Consider the following 18,596-nt stretch of genomic DNA (forward strand, 5'->3'; position numbering starts at 1 on the left):
GAAATTTGCGGGGTTGGCCTTGGAGAAATGTGGTCACGCGCAAAGAAGCCCGCTAGGGAGTTTTTGGAGGGGGTAATTACCTACAGTACCCTGCTTGTGCCTCTTTTTTTTCTTTTTCTTTCTTTCTTATGTGCCTATACCTATACCGTATACACGTTACGTCCTGCCCATCGGCAACTGGGTTCGCGACCATTTTGTATGGGGTATAATGAGGACTTAGCTTGGACTCGGCTACTAAAAGGGGCAAATGTCCCGATGCCTTGGATGGTGCTTATTACATCTGCCAGATTCCATCTCGCGTCGATGATATGAATCAATGCTAATCCACTGTGTTTTTTTTTTTTTTTTTTTTTTTTTACGTGGTACGATTGATGCAACGTCGGAGTTTTGGACTTTTTTTTTCAAGTATTTTCCTGAGAAGGGCGTATTGGATAGAGGCAGCGTCACGATTCGAAGCATCGCCACTAGGCCGAGTAGATCTCTGGGTAAATACCCTGGGGGGCACTTACATACTTCGTACCTAGGTAGGTAGCGATTGGCAGGTAGGTATATAAGTAGGTAGGTACTTAGGTACAAAGCATCTACATCATTTTTTTTCTCACGTGTCTACTTGTACACTACTTGCTAAGTACCTGACACAGTCCTGTCTTTACGTAAACATTTGGTGGGTGTTTTGTAAGGGATGGAGACCAAGAGGGTTGGAATGTAGGGGTACGCGCCTTGTATTGTACCATAGTAGGTGACAGTAAAGTGGAGGAGAATGCAATTCTTTGATTCTTCACATCGCCGAGCCCACCTTAACCGACGGTGGAGGATCACGGCCCCCTCCACGTTCGGCTTTTACCGGTTGAATACCTTGGGAGGTACTTCGAACACACCTTACAGACCCTAACCCGAGGACATGTCCAGCCTCGCCAGCAGATGCCCCAATCTTGATTGTTGTCTGCAACTTGCTCTACCTGAAATCGCCCCATTGATTTGTGCCTTCTGATCTTCAATGACAACGATCTCTACGAACATACTCCTCCGCAACATTCAGATTTTTATTCTTGCAAGATTCACTAGCAAATCAAGCATTGAACGGTCACATGCCCGATCATTCGGTCCGTCAGTTGTGGGTCTTGAGGATACTACTGTACGCACTGGGGTGTCGGAACCGTTGCATTCCAAGCTTTGGAGAATTGGCAAACCCTTGCTCCCTCGTACACGTCCATCTCAGAAACTCTCTCCCCCTGCAGCCCTCCCAGCTTGGGTAATTTGGTGCGAAAGTGACAGTATACTATATTAGAGAACACTAACCACCACGTGGGGCTTATGAGGTTGTACTGGATTTTGTCGCTACCACCTTATGCGAGCTTAGGTTTATGGGGTTTGCGTGTAAGCAAAAAAATAAGAAGAAAAAAAGAAATACAGAAGGCCCAGATTACGATGCTGACCGGGGCAAGATATACAGTAACAGTAGCGATGCAAGCCATGGCTGCCTAGACCAAAACTACCTAGGATACTCCGTACATACCGGTACGGAAAGACGCCGTCTCGGCGTTAAGCAGGCAAGGATCGAGGCGTTCCCAATATGGATCGAAGACTTCGCTTTTTCGGTAGGCAAAAAATACCACGCTTGGCATACATGGAATCAAAATGTCCCCGCATCTCTGTTGGTGCATAACGGCCTTCCTTCCTTTTCCCACCCTCTCCATTCAATGGCCAGGCAAAGCCAGGCCATGCACCCATGGCGGTAACGCGGGAATGGAATGGCACGTTGCAACGACTATTATTTGTGGATTGAGACTGAGAGGGTCGTCCGTTCTCGGTCGTTTGCAACCCCCCCATACAATAGTCCATCTTCACTTGTCACTCTTGTCCCCTGAGGCTGATTGGTGTGTGTGAGCCTGCGATGGTGCATATTCGGTTTTCGAGGGCTCTCTTCTCATTCGCCAGTCTGACATGTTGCGTGTGTGCCGTAGTGCTGATGCTAGGCTTCTGGGCACGACTGTGGATTCTTACTACAGATGGCAGACACACACCCTCTTCTCAGGTCCTCCCCTTCCGTCAATCCTACCTTTTCTTCTTTTGTTCACCTGCTTTACTCGTCTGTCTCTCTATTCCATTTTTAGAATCTTCTTCTTCTTCGGTGGATCTCGATGCTGTTTGAGGGTCAAATGCCTCGATAACAAATGAAAAGTCCATTCATGACTATGACGGCCTTGTGTTTTCTTGTGCGCAAGAAGTCTTGCTTGAATAGATATGTTTTCATGAACCCAAGCTACTACTCAGGCAGGTAGTTTATGAACTGGCTGCAATCCGTCAGCATATCAATGGCGCAGTCGATAACATGACTGCCGTGACGCTGCCAGCCGGACCGCGTCCTCGTCGCCCACCGACGTTGCTGGGCCTCAGCCTTGCTTACACCTCAAGAAAAAAAAAGTTTGTGGTTCGGAGGTGTTGCGGCATTCAATAATGTTGTTGGTTGTGCATGTGCTGCGACTCCGAAAGTCTCTCACCCACCCACACTGAGAAGGAACTTTGCTTTGCACACCGAGTGCCTGGTTGACGGATGTAGTTGGGGGTTGCTGCATAAGCCACTTTGTGATAGTACCACGGTTTCCTCCGCCCTTACTTTGCGCTGCATACATTCTTTGGTGCCTGCCCGCGTGATTCCGTTTCTTTTGGTTCATCTCTGTCTTTTTTTTTCTTTTTTCCTTTTTTTTGCAAAATTGGCCTCGACTTTCTCGTCTATCTGCATTGAATGCAATGAATTTGGACAGTAGAAGGAATAGAGTGTAGGAGCCGGACCGATATACCTCTGGTATCTACGGTGCAGTATTTGAGGATACTTGCATTTCTCCCCAAAAAGGTTGCCAAGATATTCTTGTACGCCAGCCTGGGACCTGGGGCCCGGACTCAACACTCCGGAGCCCTCTCTGGCAGCAAACCAAAACAAAAAAAAAAAAAAAAAAAATCAGCAGCAATGCGATCAACCGTTCTGCCCTCAAATACAATGGGCGTCGTCGTGGCATGTCTATTGGGTTCATTCCTTCAAAACACCGTGGACGCTTCACTGCTAGGGAAGAAAGATATTGTTCACAGGATACAAAAGGTGCACGTCGTTGAGCATGCCGTTCTCGAAAGGCGCGCGCTGACCTGCCCAGTTGACCATTACTCATGTCCAGACTCACTGGGTGGCAACTGTTGCCCTCAACGGTATGGCTGTGCTACAGATAGCTGCTTTGTGACCACAGCAGGGACTGGCATGGCCTGTGGGAGAAGGGGATACTATAACTGTCCCCTAGAAGCCGGCACTGGATGTTGTCCTGAAGGTAAGGATGAAATTTCTTTGCTCTGACCAAACCAAACCTACCGTTCTTTTTGATAGACACCTCTATCTCCATATGGTAAACTCTCGGATCTAACACTCAATCCTTGTCTTACAGGTTACGTATGCGAAAGAGATGGCAGATGCTCTCCTCCTGAGGGCGTTACATACAGCATCGAATGTCCAGCCGGTAATTTCCAGTGTCCCATGTCCGATGGAGGGGGATGTTGCAGGAGCGGAATGGCTTGCGGGAAAAACCTGTGCTATGCGACCACGCCCCAGACCTTTGTCATTACAAAGGCTTCCACTGCCGTTACGAGCGGTAGAACCACGATAGTCACCGCCGTGGTTACAACAGTGTCGACTCCCGTTCCCTCGGCGATCCCTAGTGATACGAACTTCGGCCTTCCCAAACTTTTTGTCACGTCGGTACCCAAGGTCGAACCCGTCCAAGCCCCAGAAGGCTCCGGTGGGCTCACCAGCGCCCAGATCGGCGGCATTGCCGGAGGCGTCGCAGCTCTTGTAGTCATTGTCCTGGTGGCAACATTCCTCATCTTCCGCCGTCTCAGAAAGCACGAGCAGGTTATAGCAGAGTCGACGGCCCTCGGTACGTCCTCTGTTGGTGGCCGAAGCTCCAAGACGGGCGGTAAGAGCGGCATGACCCAAATCCGCGTCACCCCTTATCCCAGGCCAACCCAGTCTACCATCGATGCGATGGAGTACGACGACCTACTCGAGACTCGGACCGCCGTGTCGACGACGGCGCCCCATTCATTCAACCGCGCCGACTCGGATGTGATTTCGATGCCGTCCTCCCGCCCAACCCCGGACCTGCGACACATGAGCATCGACTCGTCGGCTGCAAGCCAAGCCGGCTACTTTGACCTGCCAGCCGGCACTTATGCAAACCGCCACTCGGGCCAAACAACCGGCGGCCTCGGCATTCGCTCCAGCCTGGACTCGTCAACGACTGGCGGATCAAACGTGGCCGAGCTGATGAGCTCCACCACTGTCAACGCCGCCGCGACGAAGCGCGCCCGCCACGTGAGCAACGCCAGCGAGCTCTCGTCCAAGAGCAGCAGCGTCGAGCTCCCGGCCGCAGGTCTGGGATCGCCCAACCTCCCCGCCGAACTCGGACAGGGCCAACAGGTGGCGGAGCTGCAGGCAGACGAAGGTCCGGGAGGCGCGCGGAGACGAGCGGCCAGCAGCGGGGCGTCTGCGCCAACGACCTTGGCCCGTCCACCGATGGTGCATCAGCGCACCGGCCAGCAGCCGCTCGACGTCGTGAGTGAGAACTCGGAAGTCATGCACGGCTACTATGGTCCGTCGGAGCACAGCGGACAGACGCAGGCTGGGTTGACGCTCGGGCATGACATCAGCTCGCCGTTGGAAACGCAGTTCCAGTTGGCAAAATCGACGGAAGATGATAAATCGTGACCGGAGCTACTTGAACTCCACATTCAAACCCCTGATGGTGTAGTTGGTTCATCACGTCTGACTGTAATCTGTCAAGTTGTAATCAGAAGGTCACCGGCTCGACTCCGGTTCGGGGGAACGTGGAATTGTGATTCCACCTCTTTTTTCTTTTTTTTTTTGATTCTCTTTTTCTTACATATATACAATTTTGGCTTTCTTTTTTTATATTTTTTTTTTTACTCTTTCTTTGGTCTCTAGGCCTTGCATCGCCGGTACAAGTTTTCGGAAACTTCTTTCTACACTTGTTTTTACTTATTGTCGTTTCTTTCTGTTGTTGCGGTCAATTTATTCAAAACACATCCCAGGAATTGCGTGCACATATATGGGGCTTGGTTGCCAGGGTAGGCGTTTTTATTTTCCGGCAGATGCACTTGACAAACAAACATGTTGATAAAATCAGCACTACGATATCATGCGAAAGACTCTTTTCCGTGCACGCACCCTATATCATATCAGAGTATGTTTGTCATTGTGAAATAGAGAAAAGAATTGTATCTGAGAATCCCAACCTCAAAACAAACCAACGCCAACAAAGTAAGGAACAACGCCAGCATATATTACTCCACAAAAGCCAGAAAGAGAAAAGGAAGAAAAATAAAAAATAAAACAAAATAAAAAAAAGTGTTGATTACATTCCCCTCTAAGCTTGCCTGGGGCCGTCTGAGCCTCCCAAAGCATCCTTTTAAGCAACGCAAAACGTCTCCCACTGGTCATGAAATACAGGTATAAAGCTGTGCCCTAGCCTGCATGTTAACCGCCCTATCCGGGCTATACGCAGTAAACGTCCTCCTCCCCGCAGTCTTCTTCCTGTTCCCGCCTGCACTCCTCGCCGTCGCCTCAACCGGCCCGGCGGTCTTGTCGACGGGTGCACCAGCCGCATTGCCAATAGACTCTTCCGACCCTGCCGGCGAGCCCCCCATCTCCACGGTGCCAGTCGACCAGGACGCACGCGCGGCACCGCCGTCCAGCGGCAAGCCGTCGTCGACCTCGTCGACCTCCATGATGGGCTCCGGGGCGGGCGAGCGACGGTAGCCGTTCAGGCTGAGGCTGTCGGCGCTGCGGAACGACTGCGGTGGCGTCCTGGGCGGGCTGTCGGTGCGCTTGGCTCCGCCGGCCGCCGTGGGAGCGTTGGTGTGGTGTTGGTTGGTGCTGTGGCGAGGTGATGGTGGGGACGGCGGGTTGCGAGGACGGTTGTTCATGGATTGCACCAGGTGCGCCGGCGGCTGGTCCAGAGGGGAAACTGGCACTTCGGACTTGCCGACCATGAGGAGGTCGTCGTCTGGTTCTTGGACGCGCTTGGGTCCGACGTGGCTGCTTTGGGGGTTTTTTTTTTGGTGTTAGTATACATGGGCGGACGGTGGAGTGGGTTGGTTGGATGTGTGTAGAGTTTGAGACATACACAAGCTTCCTCAACGTATGCATCTTTGACTTGGGCATTTTGTCAAGTTTCTTTTCTTTTCAGTATTCGAACGTGTGTGAATGATGGACAAAATCCAGTGGGCTTTGTGAAAGTATATGGGCCGCCTCCCGAGCGTCGAGAATTATGTATTACAGCTGTATGGGTATATATACTTGAATATGAAATTCTAAGAGGACAAAGAAAAAAAAAATTGGCGTCGAGTTCGTGATATCGTGCCTTGGGTGTTCGCGTATCGCGTGTTTCGTCCTCAAGTGGCATGAGGGTTATCGTCTAGTGGCATATGGAGACAAAGATGAACAAGACATTTGGTATAGTTAGTTTTAGACCTAGGACTAGAATAACTTAGGTTTGATATTTTGCAAAGGCTGGGGGCAGTGGGGTGGAAGTCTTGTAGCGCTTCCGTCCCCCCGCTCTATATCTTCAGCGAGCTTTGGCACATTCCAAGAGATTGCAGTAATACATGCTAGCCAGGGTTTTGCATTATAGGGAGTGACGTTACGGCATCCCTAAGCGCGGGTCATGATCAACAAATCGGCAGCCTTGTCGGTCTATGCACAAGTCAGTCTTTTTTTTCCGGTTATGTGCCGCTTTCGGGCGATTGGAACCCTGAAATGTAAAAAGGAATCTGGGGTGAGAAAAGGGGGCCAACGGCTTTGCCTTATTTGAGGATCCGCGGAGGTGATCTCCAAGCGTATAAGAGTAGCTGTGCGATTTCAAGAAAATTGGTAAAATGACGTCACTGTAACAACGATCCTTGACGGGGGAAAAAAGGAAAGCCAAACAAAAAGCCGCTATGGCTTGATCCATCGACTTTAAATCCCAAAGAAGAAATGTCCGCTTGCTTATACTTGCCATTCTCGGCTACCAAATGTCACCAATTGGACAAATCCTACCCAGCTTTTTGATTCCAATAACCAGGATAGACTGCAGCTGTGGGTGGAGACATTTCTCCTACTAGTAAAGTCGTGTTGCAACTGTCCTGTCCCTTCGGATGCCAAGCTTGCTCGCTACTTGCAGGTCGGGTAGCCATTCGGGAAAGCGGATGGAGACTCTCGTGGCCGCCACCCTATGGGTCCCAAGGGTCTCGTCGGTATCAAAATTTTTCTGGAACGGCGTCACTTGTTGCCACCGGCGCCGCACGGAGCGGGATTGGAGCGGAGCGGGCGAACACCGGGGTAGCCGGGTGTCCCCGTGCTCCATTTATTCAGCGGTTTGCATCAAGTGCTGGGACAGAACAAAAGAACGGCTTCGAGGCATCTCCTCGGAGCCACAGCGTCTGGGAAGCCATGGTTTTTTGCATCCGAATGTTGAGCAATTTGTTCACTGTGTCTAAGTTGATATCAAGGGTTAATCATTGTGGACAGACAACTGCCATCAAAGCTTCCAAAAGTGGGCATCAATAGCAAATATTCATCTCGGAAGGTGACCCCACAGGGAAGATCAGATATATAGACCGGTAGATCGATTGCCTCTTCAATGAAAGCTACTGCAGCATACACAGTTGCTTGTCGTGCACCTCCTCTAGAACTCCACAAGAGGTTTAGCAGACGTGTTCAACCTTTTGCTCCGTTCCATCCCGCTGACCCAAGTCTGTCTTGAGCGTACGGCCAAAGAGCTCGAGCAGAACTTCGAAGCAGACCTTGGTGATTGCCGGATCATAGCGACCCTTGCTAAGCTCATCGCGAATGAAGGCGTGCTGTGCCCAGGCAAACTCGTAGAAACTGAACACGGTACCGGCCTCGCGCAGCTTCTGCCGGATCAAGTCTCGACCTGCATCAGGCACGTGCGTATCCTTGATACCAAAGATCATGGCAACTTCAGCCTTGAGCTTGGAGAAATGGTCGATAGTATGATTCGAGTTGGCCGGGGCATCATATGCTGTGTTGGCACTCTCATAGGGGCCGAGGGTACGTGAGTGGACATCGGTGGCAAAGTATGCAACACAGGCCGAGATGCGAGGGTCCAACTGAGGGCGGCAGATGATTAGTTGAGACCATGTCATAATCGCATAATTTCTTTCATGGCAGCCTGTAGTAGAAGAGGATCCGGGTTGACGAGGAAAACACCCATCACTTACACTAGCCCTAAGTGCGAGATGGCCTCCTAGGCACATTCCTGTGGCCCCGATCAAGCCAGTGCAAGTAGGCAGACTCAGGAGGTAGTCTACCGACTTGTGAGAGTCCTCATCGTACGACTCGAGTGTCTGGGGAAGGCCATACGTAGCATTAGCCAAGCACAGGTACCTTTATCCCAAGCAAGGACGGCAGACCTTCTTGATTTTCCACTCATTGCCTTGATCTGTTCCAGGAACATCATAGGCCAGTGGCTCAGGTCCTGTGAAGTCGTGATAACTGCTTGGAGCCGCCACAATGTACCCCTGGCCAGCGATTTGCCGAGCAAACCGTGCCACGGGACCGGTGACTGCAATACAAAGAAGCGTCTGGTGTCAGCAGCGTGAGCAAGAGGACACGTTCATGGCAGCACTGAGTTTCGTTGAATGAGTAAATTGAAGCACCAAATCCCATGGAACGGGATTTGACCATCTGAGTGAGACTGCTCATTGATTCGAGAAGAGTAACAACGAACCCTGGTAGATCTCGCTGAAGATTACTACTCCGGGGAAGCGACTATAGAGCAGATCAGCCAAGTCTAACAACAAACAGCTAGTCTGGATTGCAAGCCATTGCTGTGGTGCCTACGCATTAGGATACTGCGGGATCGTAGGATGAAACACGAATATCCCTATATTAGATCCTTGATTGTTAGGAATGGGCTAAAGCAAAGCATTCTGATAGCTATTCTAGGGGCGATGACAGCCTCACTCATAGTGGATTCGACGCCATTGACGGTGGTCTGCACGTCGGCGTGGCTTTCTTTGATTAACATCCTGCTTGCTTGCGTCGTTGACTTGATGCGCGTGCTCAGGCAAGTGGAGAAAAAAGAAATTGTCCGCAGTATATCGATCAATGCGAAGATGTTTTGGATGATGCCTTTTCCGATAGGAAGCATGCGCCACCGTTGATTCCGACCTGCAGCAGCGCCATCACAGCTTGCCTGATGTTTGAAAATGTGGAGAAGCATGCAACGGAGGGGTAGCTTGTCTGCAGCATTTGATACGGTTCCATCTGTTTGTTGCTGGGCGGTCAAATTTGACCCCGCAGAGTCACTATCCGCACCGACGCACCCACAAGCACGCATAAGTGCCTGGCTGTCGCATTGGTGCCTATCTGCAAGTGCAGGTATATCTAACTTGAGTCTGGAAACATGAAGCCGACGTAAACCGTAGGTGTCAAGATAGACAGGTAGACATTGAATATTAGTGTTTCCATCGAAACAACTGCTCCGCAAAAGAATTGACTGGAAGTGCCTTTCACACTTTAACCATGAAAGGCTCCTCTACCTTCAAAACTAGTCGGGCAGCTACAAGCATTATGTGGGACATCCCTGTCTGTCGCCTGCATTTTCCCCTGATCGAAAAGCGGTGACGCAAGCAAGACTGCACTGTTGTCTGGCCTACCAGCTGATGGTGCTTCTTCGATTATGATCCTTCATGATCGAAAACCGCGCAGAGTAGCCATCGAAACACTAACAGTCGGCAGTACCATGATCTGTTTCATTGATTACCAAGCTCTCTTCCAGCAAAGGAAACTGCCAGAAAAGCTTCAGTTAGTGGGTTTGAAGTTGTTGGGATCAATGATAAATACAAAGCTTGTGGAAGCTTCCATTTTTTGCATGCTATCCATGGCTCGTCTGAGATGTATGGGAATACCACGCCATAAAGGTCCACAGATTCAGCTGGAAGAAAATTGAAGAGTGGTGTCGATCATGCTACCTTTTCGGCAAAAAAACAAAACAGGTAATAAGGCTACATGTTCGTACGGAGCCCGAGTAGAATGCCGCATAGAAAGCACTGGCGTATACTATTTAAACAAGGATAAAAGATAAAAGAATAATAAATAAAAGAAAGAGAGAGAAAGAAAGAAAAAAAAAAACCCATATGCCCCAGACTGACTGCCGAATGGGGAAATTGGGGTTAGACTCAATCCAACCATCCCAAGATCGTGAGGCTGGTCGAGAGCATGATCTTGAGCTTTCAGCTTAGCAACAGTAAAGGGAATCAATCATTGTAGTTACTGAGTAATCAAATTTCCATGCCACGTAGGTCAATCTTACAATTTTACAAGGTGTACAGAAGCAAATTCAGGAATGGCAAATAGACAGTGGCAGTGAAGTGTCACCGCATCCAAAGCCTTCTGGCCCGCTGCTGACGGTTTGTGAGCTTGTCGAATTTTTAGAAAAAAAATTCCATCCCGTTTTCGTCATTGAATCGCTGTTCAGCAAGGTTGGCGGCGTGGGATTATCAAAGCCCATATGTTGAGCCACAAATTTGAGGCTTGTTGTGGCTAATTCCCAGGGGTAGAAGTTAACAGAAAGGAATGGACGGGGGTGGTGACTTCCAGAAAGGGCAGGAAGCACAGGGGTCATTCTAGTGCCCTCGCTCACCTTCAACTCAGAGGGAGCCTTTTCTTTCCAATTCCAGAAGCTTCTCTTTGAAAGGCTCTGCCCCGCCAACCACTCGCCCCTCTATCAGGCTCTTGGGCTACATTTAAAGACAGTCTCTTGTACACAATCACCACAGCATTTCTCTTTCGAATCCAGATCACTTGTTTTTCACATACCACCCATACAACTGCGCTAATAATACCCATTTCCTTTTAATCGCGTTTTTCTTCTTCTATCATCATACATAAAACCAACCACAGAAGAGAGCACATCAACACATTCAAGATGGCGCCCGCTGTTGGTATCGACTTGGGTACAACCTACTCTTGCGTCGGCATCTTCCGTGACGACCGCATTGAGGTAAGCATCTTAGCTCACTTTAGCAATCATATTTTACTTTGACATTTATACTAACATTGATATTCATTAGATTATTGCCAATGACCAGGGTAACCGCACAACCCCGTCCTTCGTGGCGTTCACGGATACCGAGCGTCTGATCGGAGATGCGGCCAAGAACCAGGTCGCTATGAACCCCCACAACACCGTCTTCGACGCGAAGAGGTTGATTGGTCGCAAGTTCTCCGACGCCGAGGTCCAGGCCGACATGAAGCACTTCCCCTTCAAGGTCGTTGAGAGGTCCGGCAAGCCCGTCATTGAGGTTGAGTTCAAGGGAGAGACAAAGCAGTTCACTCCTGAGGAGATCTCCTCCATGGTCTTGACCAAGATGCGTGAGACTGCTGAGTCTTACCTTGGTGGCACCGTCAACAACGCTGTTGTCACCGTCCCCGCATACTTCAACGACTCACAGCGTCAGGCCACCAAGGATGCCGGTCTCATCGCTGGTCTGAACGTCCTCCGTATCATTAACGAGCCTACTGCCGCTGCCATCGCCTATGGTCTTGACAAGAAGGTCGAGGGTGAGCGCAACGTGCTGATTTTCGATCTTGGTGGTGGTACTTTCGATGTGTCGCTCCTTACCATCGAGGAGGGTATCTTCGAGGTCAAGTCCACTGCCGGTGACACCCACTTGGGTGGTGAGGACTTTGACAACCGTCTGGTCACTCACTTCGCTAACGAATTCAAGCGTAAACACAAGGTTAGTGGAATTTCCCTGACTTCCAAAAAACAATTTCAAAAGAACAAAATACTAACAAATTCTACAGAAGGACCTTACTACCAACGCCCGTGCCCTCCGTCGTCTGCGCACTGCTTGCGAGCGTGCGAAGCGCACTCTTTCTTCCTCTGCTCAGACCTCGATCGAGATCGACTCGCTGTACGAGGGTATCGACTTCTACACCTCGATCACCCGTGCCCGTTTCGAGGAGCTTTGCCAGGATCTGTTCCGCTCCACCCTGCAGCCTGTTGACCGTGTCTTGACCGACGCCAAGATCGACAAGGCCCAGGTCCACGAGATCGTCTTGGTCGGAGGTTCTACTCGTATCCCCCGTATCCAGAAGCTCATTACCGACTACTTCAACGGCAAGGAGCCCAACAAGTCCATCAACCCCGACGAGGCCGTCGCCTACGGTGCTGCCGTCCAGGCTGCCATTCTTTCGGGTGACACCAGCTCCAAGTCCACCAACGAGATTCTGCTGCTCGATGTGGCACCCCTCTCGCTCGGTATCGAGACTGCTGGTGGCATGATGACCAAGCTGATCCCCCGCAACACCACCATCCCCACCAAGAAGTCCGAGGTCTTCTCCACATTCTCAGACAACCAGCCTGGTGTGCTTATCCAGGTCTACGAGGGTGAGCGCCAGCGCACCAAGGACAACAACCTGCTGGGCAAGTTCGAGCTTACCGGCATCCCCCCGGCTCCCCGCGGTGTTCCTCAGATCGAGGTTACTTTCGACCTTGACGCCAACGGAATCATGAACGTCTCCGCTGTTGAGAAGGGTACTGGCAAGACCAACCAGATCACCATCACCAACGACAAGGGCCGCCTTTCCAAGGAGGATATCGAGCGCATGCTTGCTGAGGCCGAGAAGTTTAAGGAGGAGGATGAGGCTGAGGCCGCCCGTGTCTCTGCCAAGAACGGCCTTGAGTCGTACGCCTACTCTCTGCGCAACACTCTCCAAGACTCCAAGGTTGACGAGAAGCTTGACGCTGCCGACAAGGAGAAGCTTAACGCTGAGATCAACAAGATTGTCAGCTGGCTTGACGAGAGCCAGCAGGCTACCAAGGAGGAGTACGAGGAGCACCAGAAGGAGCTTGAGGCTGTTGCCAACCCCATCATGATGAAGTTCTACGGTGCTGGTGGCGCTCCTGGTGGCATGCCTGGTGCACCTGGTGGTGCCCCTGGTGGCTTCCCCGGTGCCGGTGGTGCTCCTGGCGCTGGCGGCGACGATGGCCCCACTGTCGAGGAAGTCGACTAAACGACTCGCTTCTTGTCCATATTCCCTAATTGTTTTTTGAGCACAGCTGGGTTTTTTTATGGGTTTTTAGAGTTGAACGCTCTGGGTCTGTTCATTGTTCATTTTCTCCAATTTTTCTCGTAATGACATCACGAAGGGAAAAGTCACTGGCGCTCATACACGTGGGGGTTGTATTTTAATTAGGATTTTTCAATGGGAATAACAGTTCAAAATAATGCATCGTTCTTGATCTAAGTGAAAACAATTATCACTTGACTAACGAGTTCTAACCGCAGAGCCAAAAAGGGCGATGCAGGCAGGGGTTGATGGCAGACGACAAAAAGGGGCAAACTACATCAAATTCATGACGGTGGTCACGCCGTTCGACATATTCGAGGACAGGATCCGACGGCTACAGAACTGACTCGATGGGCCTACACGATGTGCAACACAATGCCAGCCAGGTGCTTGTCATACCCAGCCGGTTCATTGGGACCACCAGGCTTCTGCTGGAAGTTGTGTGCTCCGAGACGAGCTACACAGTAATTTATCTATCGTGCATATCCGTCTTGGGGTCTGAATTTGTCTGTAGTGTGGCCGATAATTGTTGTATTGTTCCTGCCAGAGGCCCGTTGACAGCGATAGTCTATAAATAGTTTTGGTTCTTAAACCTGATTATGTGCAAAGAAATACTGACTGCCGTTGCCGTTCACTGTATGCCAGAAGCTCGACTTGGTGTATTGAAGCAGATCAAGTTTCAATGTCAATATTTCAGAATGAAGATGAGAACGAACCCTGCAACCCAGCTTGGCGGATAATTTTTCTTCGTTCTCTTATCGAGAGCATTATATCATCCGGTATGGATCCTCTCTGTTTAGTTCCATCCATATATTTTACTCTCGTGAAATTTGTGAGCGAGTAATAGAGCCTGATATTTTGCGACATCAGTTATCAAGAAGAGTGAATGCATTTTTGAACATGTTTTTATATACACAAATTGAGGTGACAATGAGGATTCCCATGGTAAGGAACAAATCAGGCAGTATATCAAATTTCCCATGATCAAGTGGTTTAGGAGGGAGCTGTGTTGCTCCAAGTACTGTATAGTAATAGCAAAGGCTCACGGTAAGAGGTTGTTAGAGTTTGAGGGTACGTACATGCTGGTGTTAGGAATTCAAGTTACTACCAAGATTGGGTTCAAATCACAGAGTGTATATGTTTGATGTAGATTTTTATTATTTGAGTTTAGAAAAGCATATATATATATTTTAAAAGCCTCATGTCTGATTTATGACGCAGTCTTTACCTTGTTGTCCGTTTCCCATTCGGACCACAGTAACCAAAACCCCCAACGCCAAGCCCAACTCGTCGTGATTATATTGTGTAGAAAATTACTAGCTCAGTCACAAGCGACTCTGAGTTGCTTAAAAAGCCTCCACATCCGCAGGCGTGCCGAACCACGTTCCCAGCTCATCTGCCTCTTTCCCCCTCGAGTCACCACCTCCACCCGTGCTGGCAATGAAGAAATCGGTGACGCGATGCGATTCTCCATCGTCCTCGACCGGCCAGTCGACTTTGACGGCGCCACTGCCGGATTTTGCAGCCTCGAGCATGTCCTTAACCGTGCCCCAGCTGAATCGACACTCGGTGCCCCAACCAAACACAGGATGCATGTTCCGCTTGAGCCATCCCACACATCTTGCATCTGACGGGTATCCTGAACCCCACCCTATCTCCTCATCCTCACCCCCCTCGGCCTTTGCAATCTCGGACAGGACATTTTTGTACAGTACCTCGAGCGCCGCATCGCGTGTCACCTTTGCACAGACACTTGCGGCACTGACGCAGGGGTACAAACTATCAGCCTTCTTGGAGACGGTGACCTTGGCGGTTGGGAAGAACCGCTCCAGCTTCTTTTGGTACGCGGCCGGCGGGCCGACCGTGTCGACGTAGATCTCGGCGACGTTGACCCCCCTGTCCATGACACCTTGTATCAGAGATACCGTGGCGTCCAGCGCCTGGGCGTTGAGGTTGTATGCTGCCGACGTGGCGGGGCGCATCATGCCCGCCCCGATGTCGCGTGCCGACAGCGAAGATATCGCCCAGCCGCATGTACTGTTGAGGCTCCCGGCGGACTGCGACAGCGTCGGCGTGCACAGCGACTCCATCAGGCTCGAGCGCACAGCCGGCGTCAGAACCTTGGAGTCGTCAAAGTGGTGGGTCTCTCGGAGCAAGGGGTCCGAGAGCGGGATAGGTAGGTAGAAGACGCCGTAGACCATGGGGCCCAGAACGGGGCCGCGGCCGGCTTCATCGACGCCTAGAACGCATGGCACCGGTGATGGTGAAAGGAGTGAGTCTGGGACGGGTGAAAAATGCGTATATGTGTCTCCTGCAACCAGGGCGGTTTCGTTTATTGATGGTGGGATGAAGACGTTGTCGGGTGGAGTCTCGAGTGCGATGTTTGCATCGTCGACTATTTGTGCGTCTTCCATGTTGGATTATTGTATATGGAGCTGGATATAAGCTTGATCCAAATGATTCCAACACAGAATAGTCCTGTATAATTGTTTTGATTTTTTTTTCTTCTTTTTTTTCTTTTCTGTGATGGTTGGGAATTTTACTTGAGTATGCTCGGGACAAAGACGCGTCTGCGCAAGCTCAGACGCGACTCGATTTAGTGGCTTGCAACTGCAACTTACTTGACTCGGCGCACCGAACTTTGCCGATCAAATGGCCCCACCATGGTCCGGCGCAACCACTTGTTCATTCGCATACCCGCATACCAACCCAGCCTAGGGCCCGACCTCCATACAGGTACGCGTCGGGGTTCCTAATTCGTCACTGACCAGGCGATTCCGCCCCAAATCAACAAACAACATCAACAGCTCTGGAGGGTCGATTCCACACGACCACAGCGTCCCATCCCACTGTTGTTCTTGCGTAGGCAACAGACCATCAATTCCGAGCTTGCGGAATTGAATCGCTCAGCATTTTGCGACAATACTTTGCAATCACGAGCTTGCGCGTTCAAAGAAAAAAAAAACCTATCACAAAAGAGCTAGCTCCCTGAGCTCTAGCTTCCAGTCGCAATCGCCCGTGACGTCGCCAACATGGCGCCTCAAGGTCGTAAATCGCTGGCGGCCCCGCGCAGTACCCAGGAAAAGATATTTGAGCTTGGGAAGCAAGGAAGGTAGGTCTACGCATTCCATGGCTACTTGCATCCGGCGTTTCTCTCTTTTACCATAATTTTTTGTTTTTTTTGTTTTCGTGAACCGCGTCTAATCCTCTTTGTTGCGCGCGCAAACAGGAAAACGGGCGTGACCCTGCCCGAATCAGGGGTACGCGACGAAAATGGAATCGAGTCTTTTAAGGGCATCTTTGATTCTCCTGGAAAGGGTAGCGTTGCAGCTGATAGCGACGAAGATGAGAGCAGCGAGGAGGAGGACGACGACGAGGCGGAGGCCAGCATGGACATGGACATCGCAGAGAGTAGGTGACGTTCGTGCGCAGTCTGTCTGATAGTTTTTAATACTAACCACGCCTGTGCAGCCCCTGGCCCGGAACCCCTTTCACTGCTTGCTAAGCACAGTCAGAGCTTGCGCCGACCGACAGCCAAGGCGATATCGCCCGCCCTCACGAGCCTGCAATCACCACCAGTTCGCGCCGGGCAAAACTCACCCCTACGTCGTGCGCCACCGGCCGCACCAGTCAATGGTCACAAATCGGCTACGATGAGGTTGAACTTCGATGCACGGCAGCATGGCCTTCCCAAGCCCTCTGCTTTTGGTGGCAAGGCTATGCAGAACGGAGCGGAGTCTGAAGAGGAAGAGGAGGAGTATGAGGAGGAAGATGATCAGGATGTGGCGGGTGGCGAGGAGGACAGAGAAATGTCCCAGGAAGAAATCGAGGAGTTTATCGAGGAGAGCATGCAAATGTTGGATGCTGGAGATGATGATGGCGATGTTGAGGAAAGCGAGCCGGAACCGGAACCGGAACCGGCACCCAGGCCAGCGCCGGTCGCGAAGCAAGCGAATTTGCCCAAGAAACGCGGTCGTCCAGCGAAATCAGCCGACAGCACCTTGGAGCTGCCAGAACAGGTACAAAACGAAGACAACTCTAGAGCAACTGCGGATTCATCACCTCCAGTCGCCAAGAAGCGCGGTCGACCAGCTAAGGGCGGTAAGGCGAAGGAGAGTCCTGTCGCTGGCTCATCTTCCGGAAATTCGGCGAAAAAGCGTGGAAGAGGGGTGCGGACGTCCAACACAGACAGCATTCCAGAGGAAGCAGAACCGGAACCCGAAAACGCACCTGCATCTAAGCGTCAACGTGTTGCCGCTGCCCCGGCCGCCGCCAAGGGGAAGCCAGGCCGCAAGCCTGCAGTATCTCGTGCTGCCCCGCAGGCAGGATCCTCGACTGCGGCAGCAAAACCAGCAGGCAAAAGAGGCCGCCCAGCCAATCGTCCTTCAGGAGATGGAGACGGTGGTGCCGCGGACGAGTCTATTGTCATCATGCCGCGACCACCGCTGCCGAAGCGTGGCGGCCTTGTCATTAGCCGACCTGAAGAATCAGACGGCGTAATCCGCACACGGTCAGGGCGTAACTCATACCGGCCATTACAGCACTGGCGCAACGAGCGCGTCGAGTTCGAACAGGTTCCACTGGACGCCCGGCTTGGAACATCCAAGAACCGCGACCTTCTTATGCCAAGCATCAAGGAGATTGTGCGAGTGGAAGAGGAGGAGCCGCAGACTACAAGGAAATATGGCTCTAGGCGAGGTGCAAAGAAGGGCGGACGGGGGAGAAGGCGAACTGCCGACTCGGAAGATGAGGATGACGAACCTTCACCTTGGGAACAGGATCCTGGCGAGCTGATCGTGCCAGTCCAGCAGTGGCAGCCTGAGCACGAGTTCGACCCACCTGGGCCTGATGATGAGCTGCCCGAAGGCGAGGACGTTGTAGCGGTATCAGGACCAGCGATTAGAACTCGCGAAATCCTAGGGTCAAGCTTCCGGTTCACCAAGACGTTGAGCCTACCGTTCTTTGGAACTGGAGTGGTAGATCTACCGCCAGGAGCGGAGAAGAAGGCCAAGAACTCACGCAAGATGCACATGACTTTTATAGTGCATACGGGGAGGGTCACTGTTACTGTCAACAATACGGCCTTTTCGATTGGCAAGGGTGGCATGTGGTTTGTACCCAGAGGTATGTGTTCCTGCTTTTTTGTCATGTATTGTGTGCCTCGAATACTGACCCCTCTTACAGGCAACTATTACAGCATTGCGAATGAGGGCACCAAGTTGTCCAGAATATTCTTCGCTCAAGCTTGCGAATATAAAAGGCCCGATGAAGATGAGGAGGGCGCAGTGGCTGAAGACAGCTAATTCATCGCAACGGGGTGTTTTGGTTTCCGGATAAAAAAAGTATGATACCAATGTTAACGATCTATTTTACGTTCACTTTTTTTTCTTCACCTAGCTTATTGTCTGTATACCCATTTGAAAACCTCCCTAACGCGTATTCTTTCCTA

The 18,596-nt window shown here is 51.1% G+C and overlaps 6 protein-coding genes across 6 annotated transcripts; 3 read left to right on the top strand and 3 right to left on the bottom strand.

Moving 5' to 3' along the window:
* The first annotated feature begins 2,885 nt into the window (after window positions 1-2,885).
* PgNI_06041 (uncharacterized protein) lies at window positions 2,886-5,309 on the top strand. Its single transcript, XM_031126070.1, has 2 exons — window positions 2,886-3,317; window positions 3,432-5,309. The coding sequence occupies exons 1-2, from the start codon at window positions 2,969-2,971 to the stop codon at window positions 4,748-4,750; spliced, it is 1,668 nt and encodes a 555-aa protein (XP_030982169.1). The 5' UTR covers window positions 2,886-2,968; the 3' UTR covers window positions 4,751-5,309.
* A 190-nt stretch (window positions 5,310-5,499) lies between these two features.
* Window positions 5,500-6,226, bottom strand: PgNI_06042 (uncharacterized protein; the record flags this gene model as incomplete). Its single annotated transcript, XM_031126071.1, has 2 exons — window positions 5,500-6,103; window positions 6,189-6,226. The coding sequence occupies 2 exons, from the start codon at window positions 6,224-6,226 to the stop codon at window positions 5,500-5,502; spliced, it is 642 nt and encodes a 213-aa protein (XP_030982172.1).
* Window positions 6,227-7,549: 1,323 nt separating this feature from the next.
* Window positions 7,550-9,670, bottom strand: PgNI_06043 (uncharacterized protein; the record flags this gene model as incomplete). Its single annotated transcript, XM_031126072.1, has 7 exons — window positions 7,550-8,175; window positions 8,287-8,412; window positions 8,479-8,630; window positions 8,796-8,836; window positions 8,909-8,951; window positions 9,032-9,436; window positions 9,610-9,670. The coding sequence occupies 7 exons, from the start codon at window positions 9,668-9,670 to the stop codon at window positions 7,750-7,752; spliced, it is 1,254 nt and encodes a 417-aa protein (XP_030982171.1). The 3' UTR covers window positions 7,550-7,749.
* A 1,131-nt stretch (window positions 9,671-10,801) lies between these two features.
* On the top strand, window positions 10,802-13,090 carry PgNI_06044 (uncharacterized protein; the record flags this gene model as incomplete). Its single annotated transcript, XM_031126073.1, has 3 exons — window positions 10,802-11,072; window positions 11,143-11,811; window positions 11,879-13,090. The coding sequence occupies exons 1-3, from the start codon at window positions 10,998-11,000 to the stop codon at window positions 13,088-13,090; spliced, it is 1,956 nt and encodes a 651-aa protein (XP_030982166.1). The 5' UTR covers window positions 10,802-10,997.
* Window positions 13,091-14,493: 1,403 nt separating this feature from the next.
* Window positions 14,494-15,561, bottom strand: PgNI_06045 (uncharacterized protein; the record flags this gene model as incomplete). The annotated part of the gene is made up of 1 exon (XM_031126074.1): window positions 14,494-15,561. The coding sequence occupies one exon, from the start codon at window positions 15,559-15,561 to the stop codon at window positions 14,494-14,496; it is 1,068 nt and encodes a 355-aa protein (XP_030982165.1).
* A 397-nt stretch (window positions 15,562-15,958) lies between these two features.
* On the top strand, window positions 15,959-18,457 carry PgNI_06046 (uncharacterized protein). The gene is made up of 4 exons (XM_031126075.1): window positions 15,959-16,259; window positions 16,377-16,558; window positions 16,619-18,271; window positions 18,332-18,457. The coding sequence occupies exons 1-4, from the start codon at window positions 16,180-16,182 to the stop codon at window positions 18,448-18,450; spliced, it is 2,034 nt and encodes a 677-aa protein (XP_030982168.1). The 5' UTR covers window positions 15,959-16,179; the 3' UTR covers window positions 18,451-18,457.
* The last annotated feature ends 139 nt before the right edge of the window (window positions 18,458-18,596 follow it).

Source organism: Pyricularia grisea, chromosome I (assembly GCF_004355905.1).
Source record: "Pyricularia grisea strain NI907 chromosome I, whole genome shotgun sequence".
Taxonomy (NCBI): domain Eukaryota; kingdom Fungi; phylum Ascomycota; class Sordariomycetes; order Magnaporthales; family Pyriculariaceae; genus Pyricularia; species Pyricularia grisea.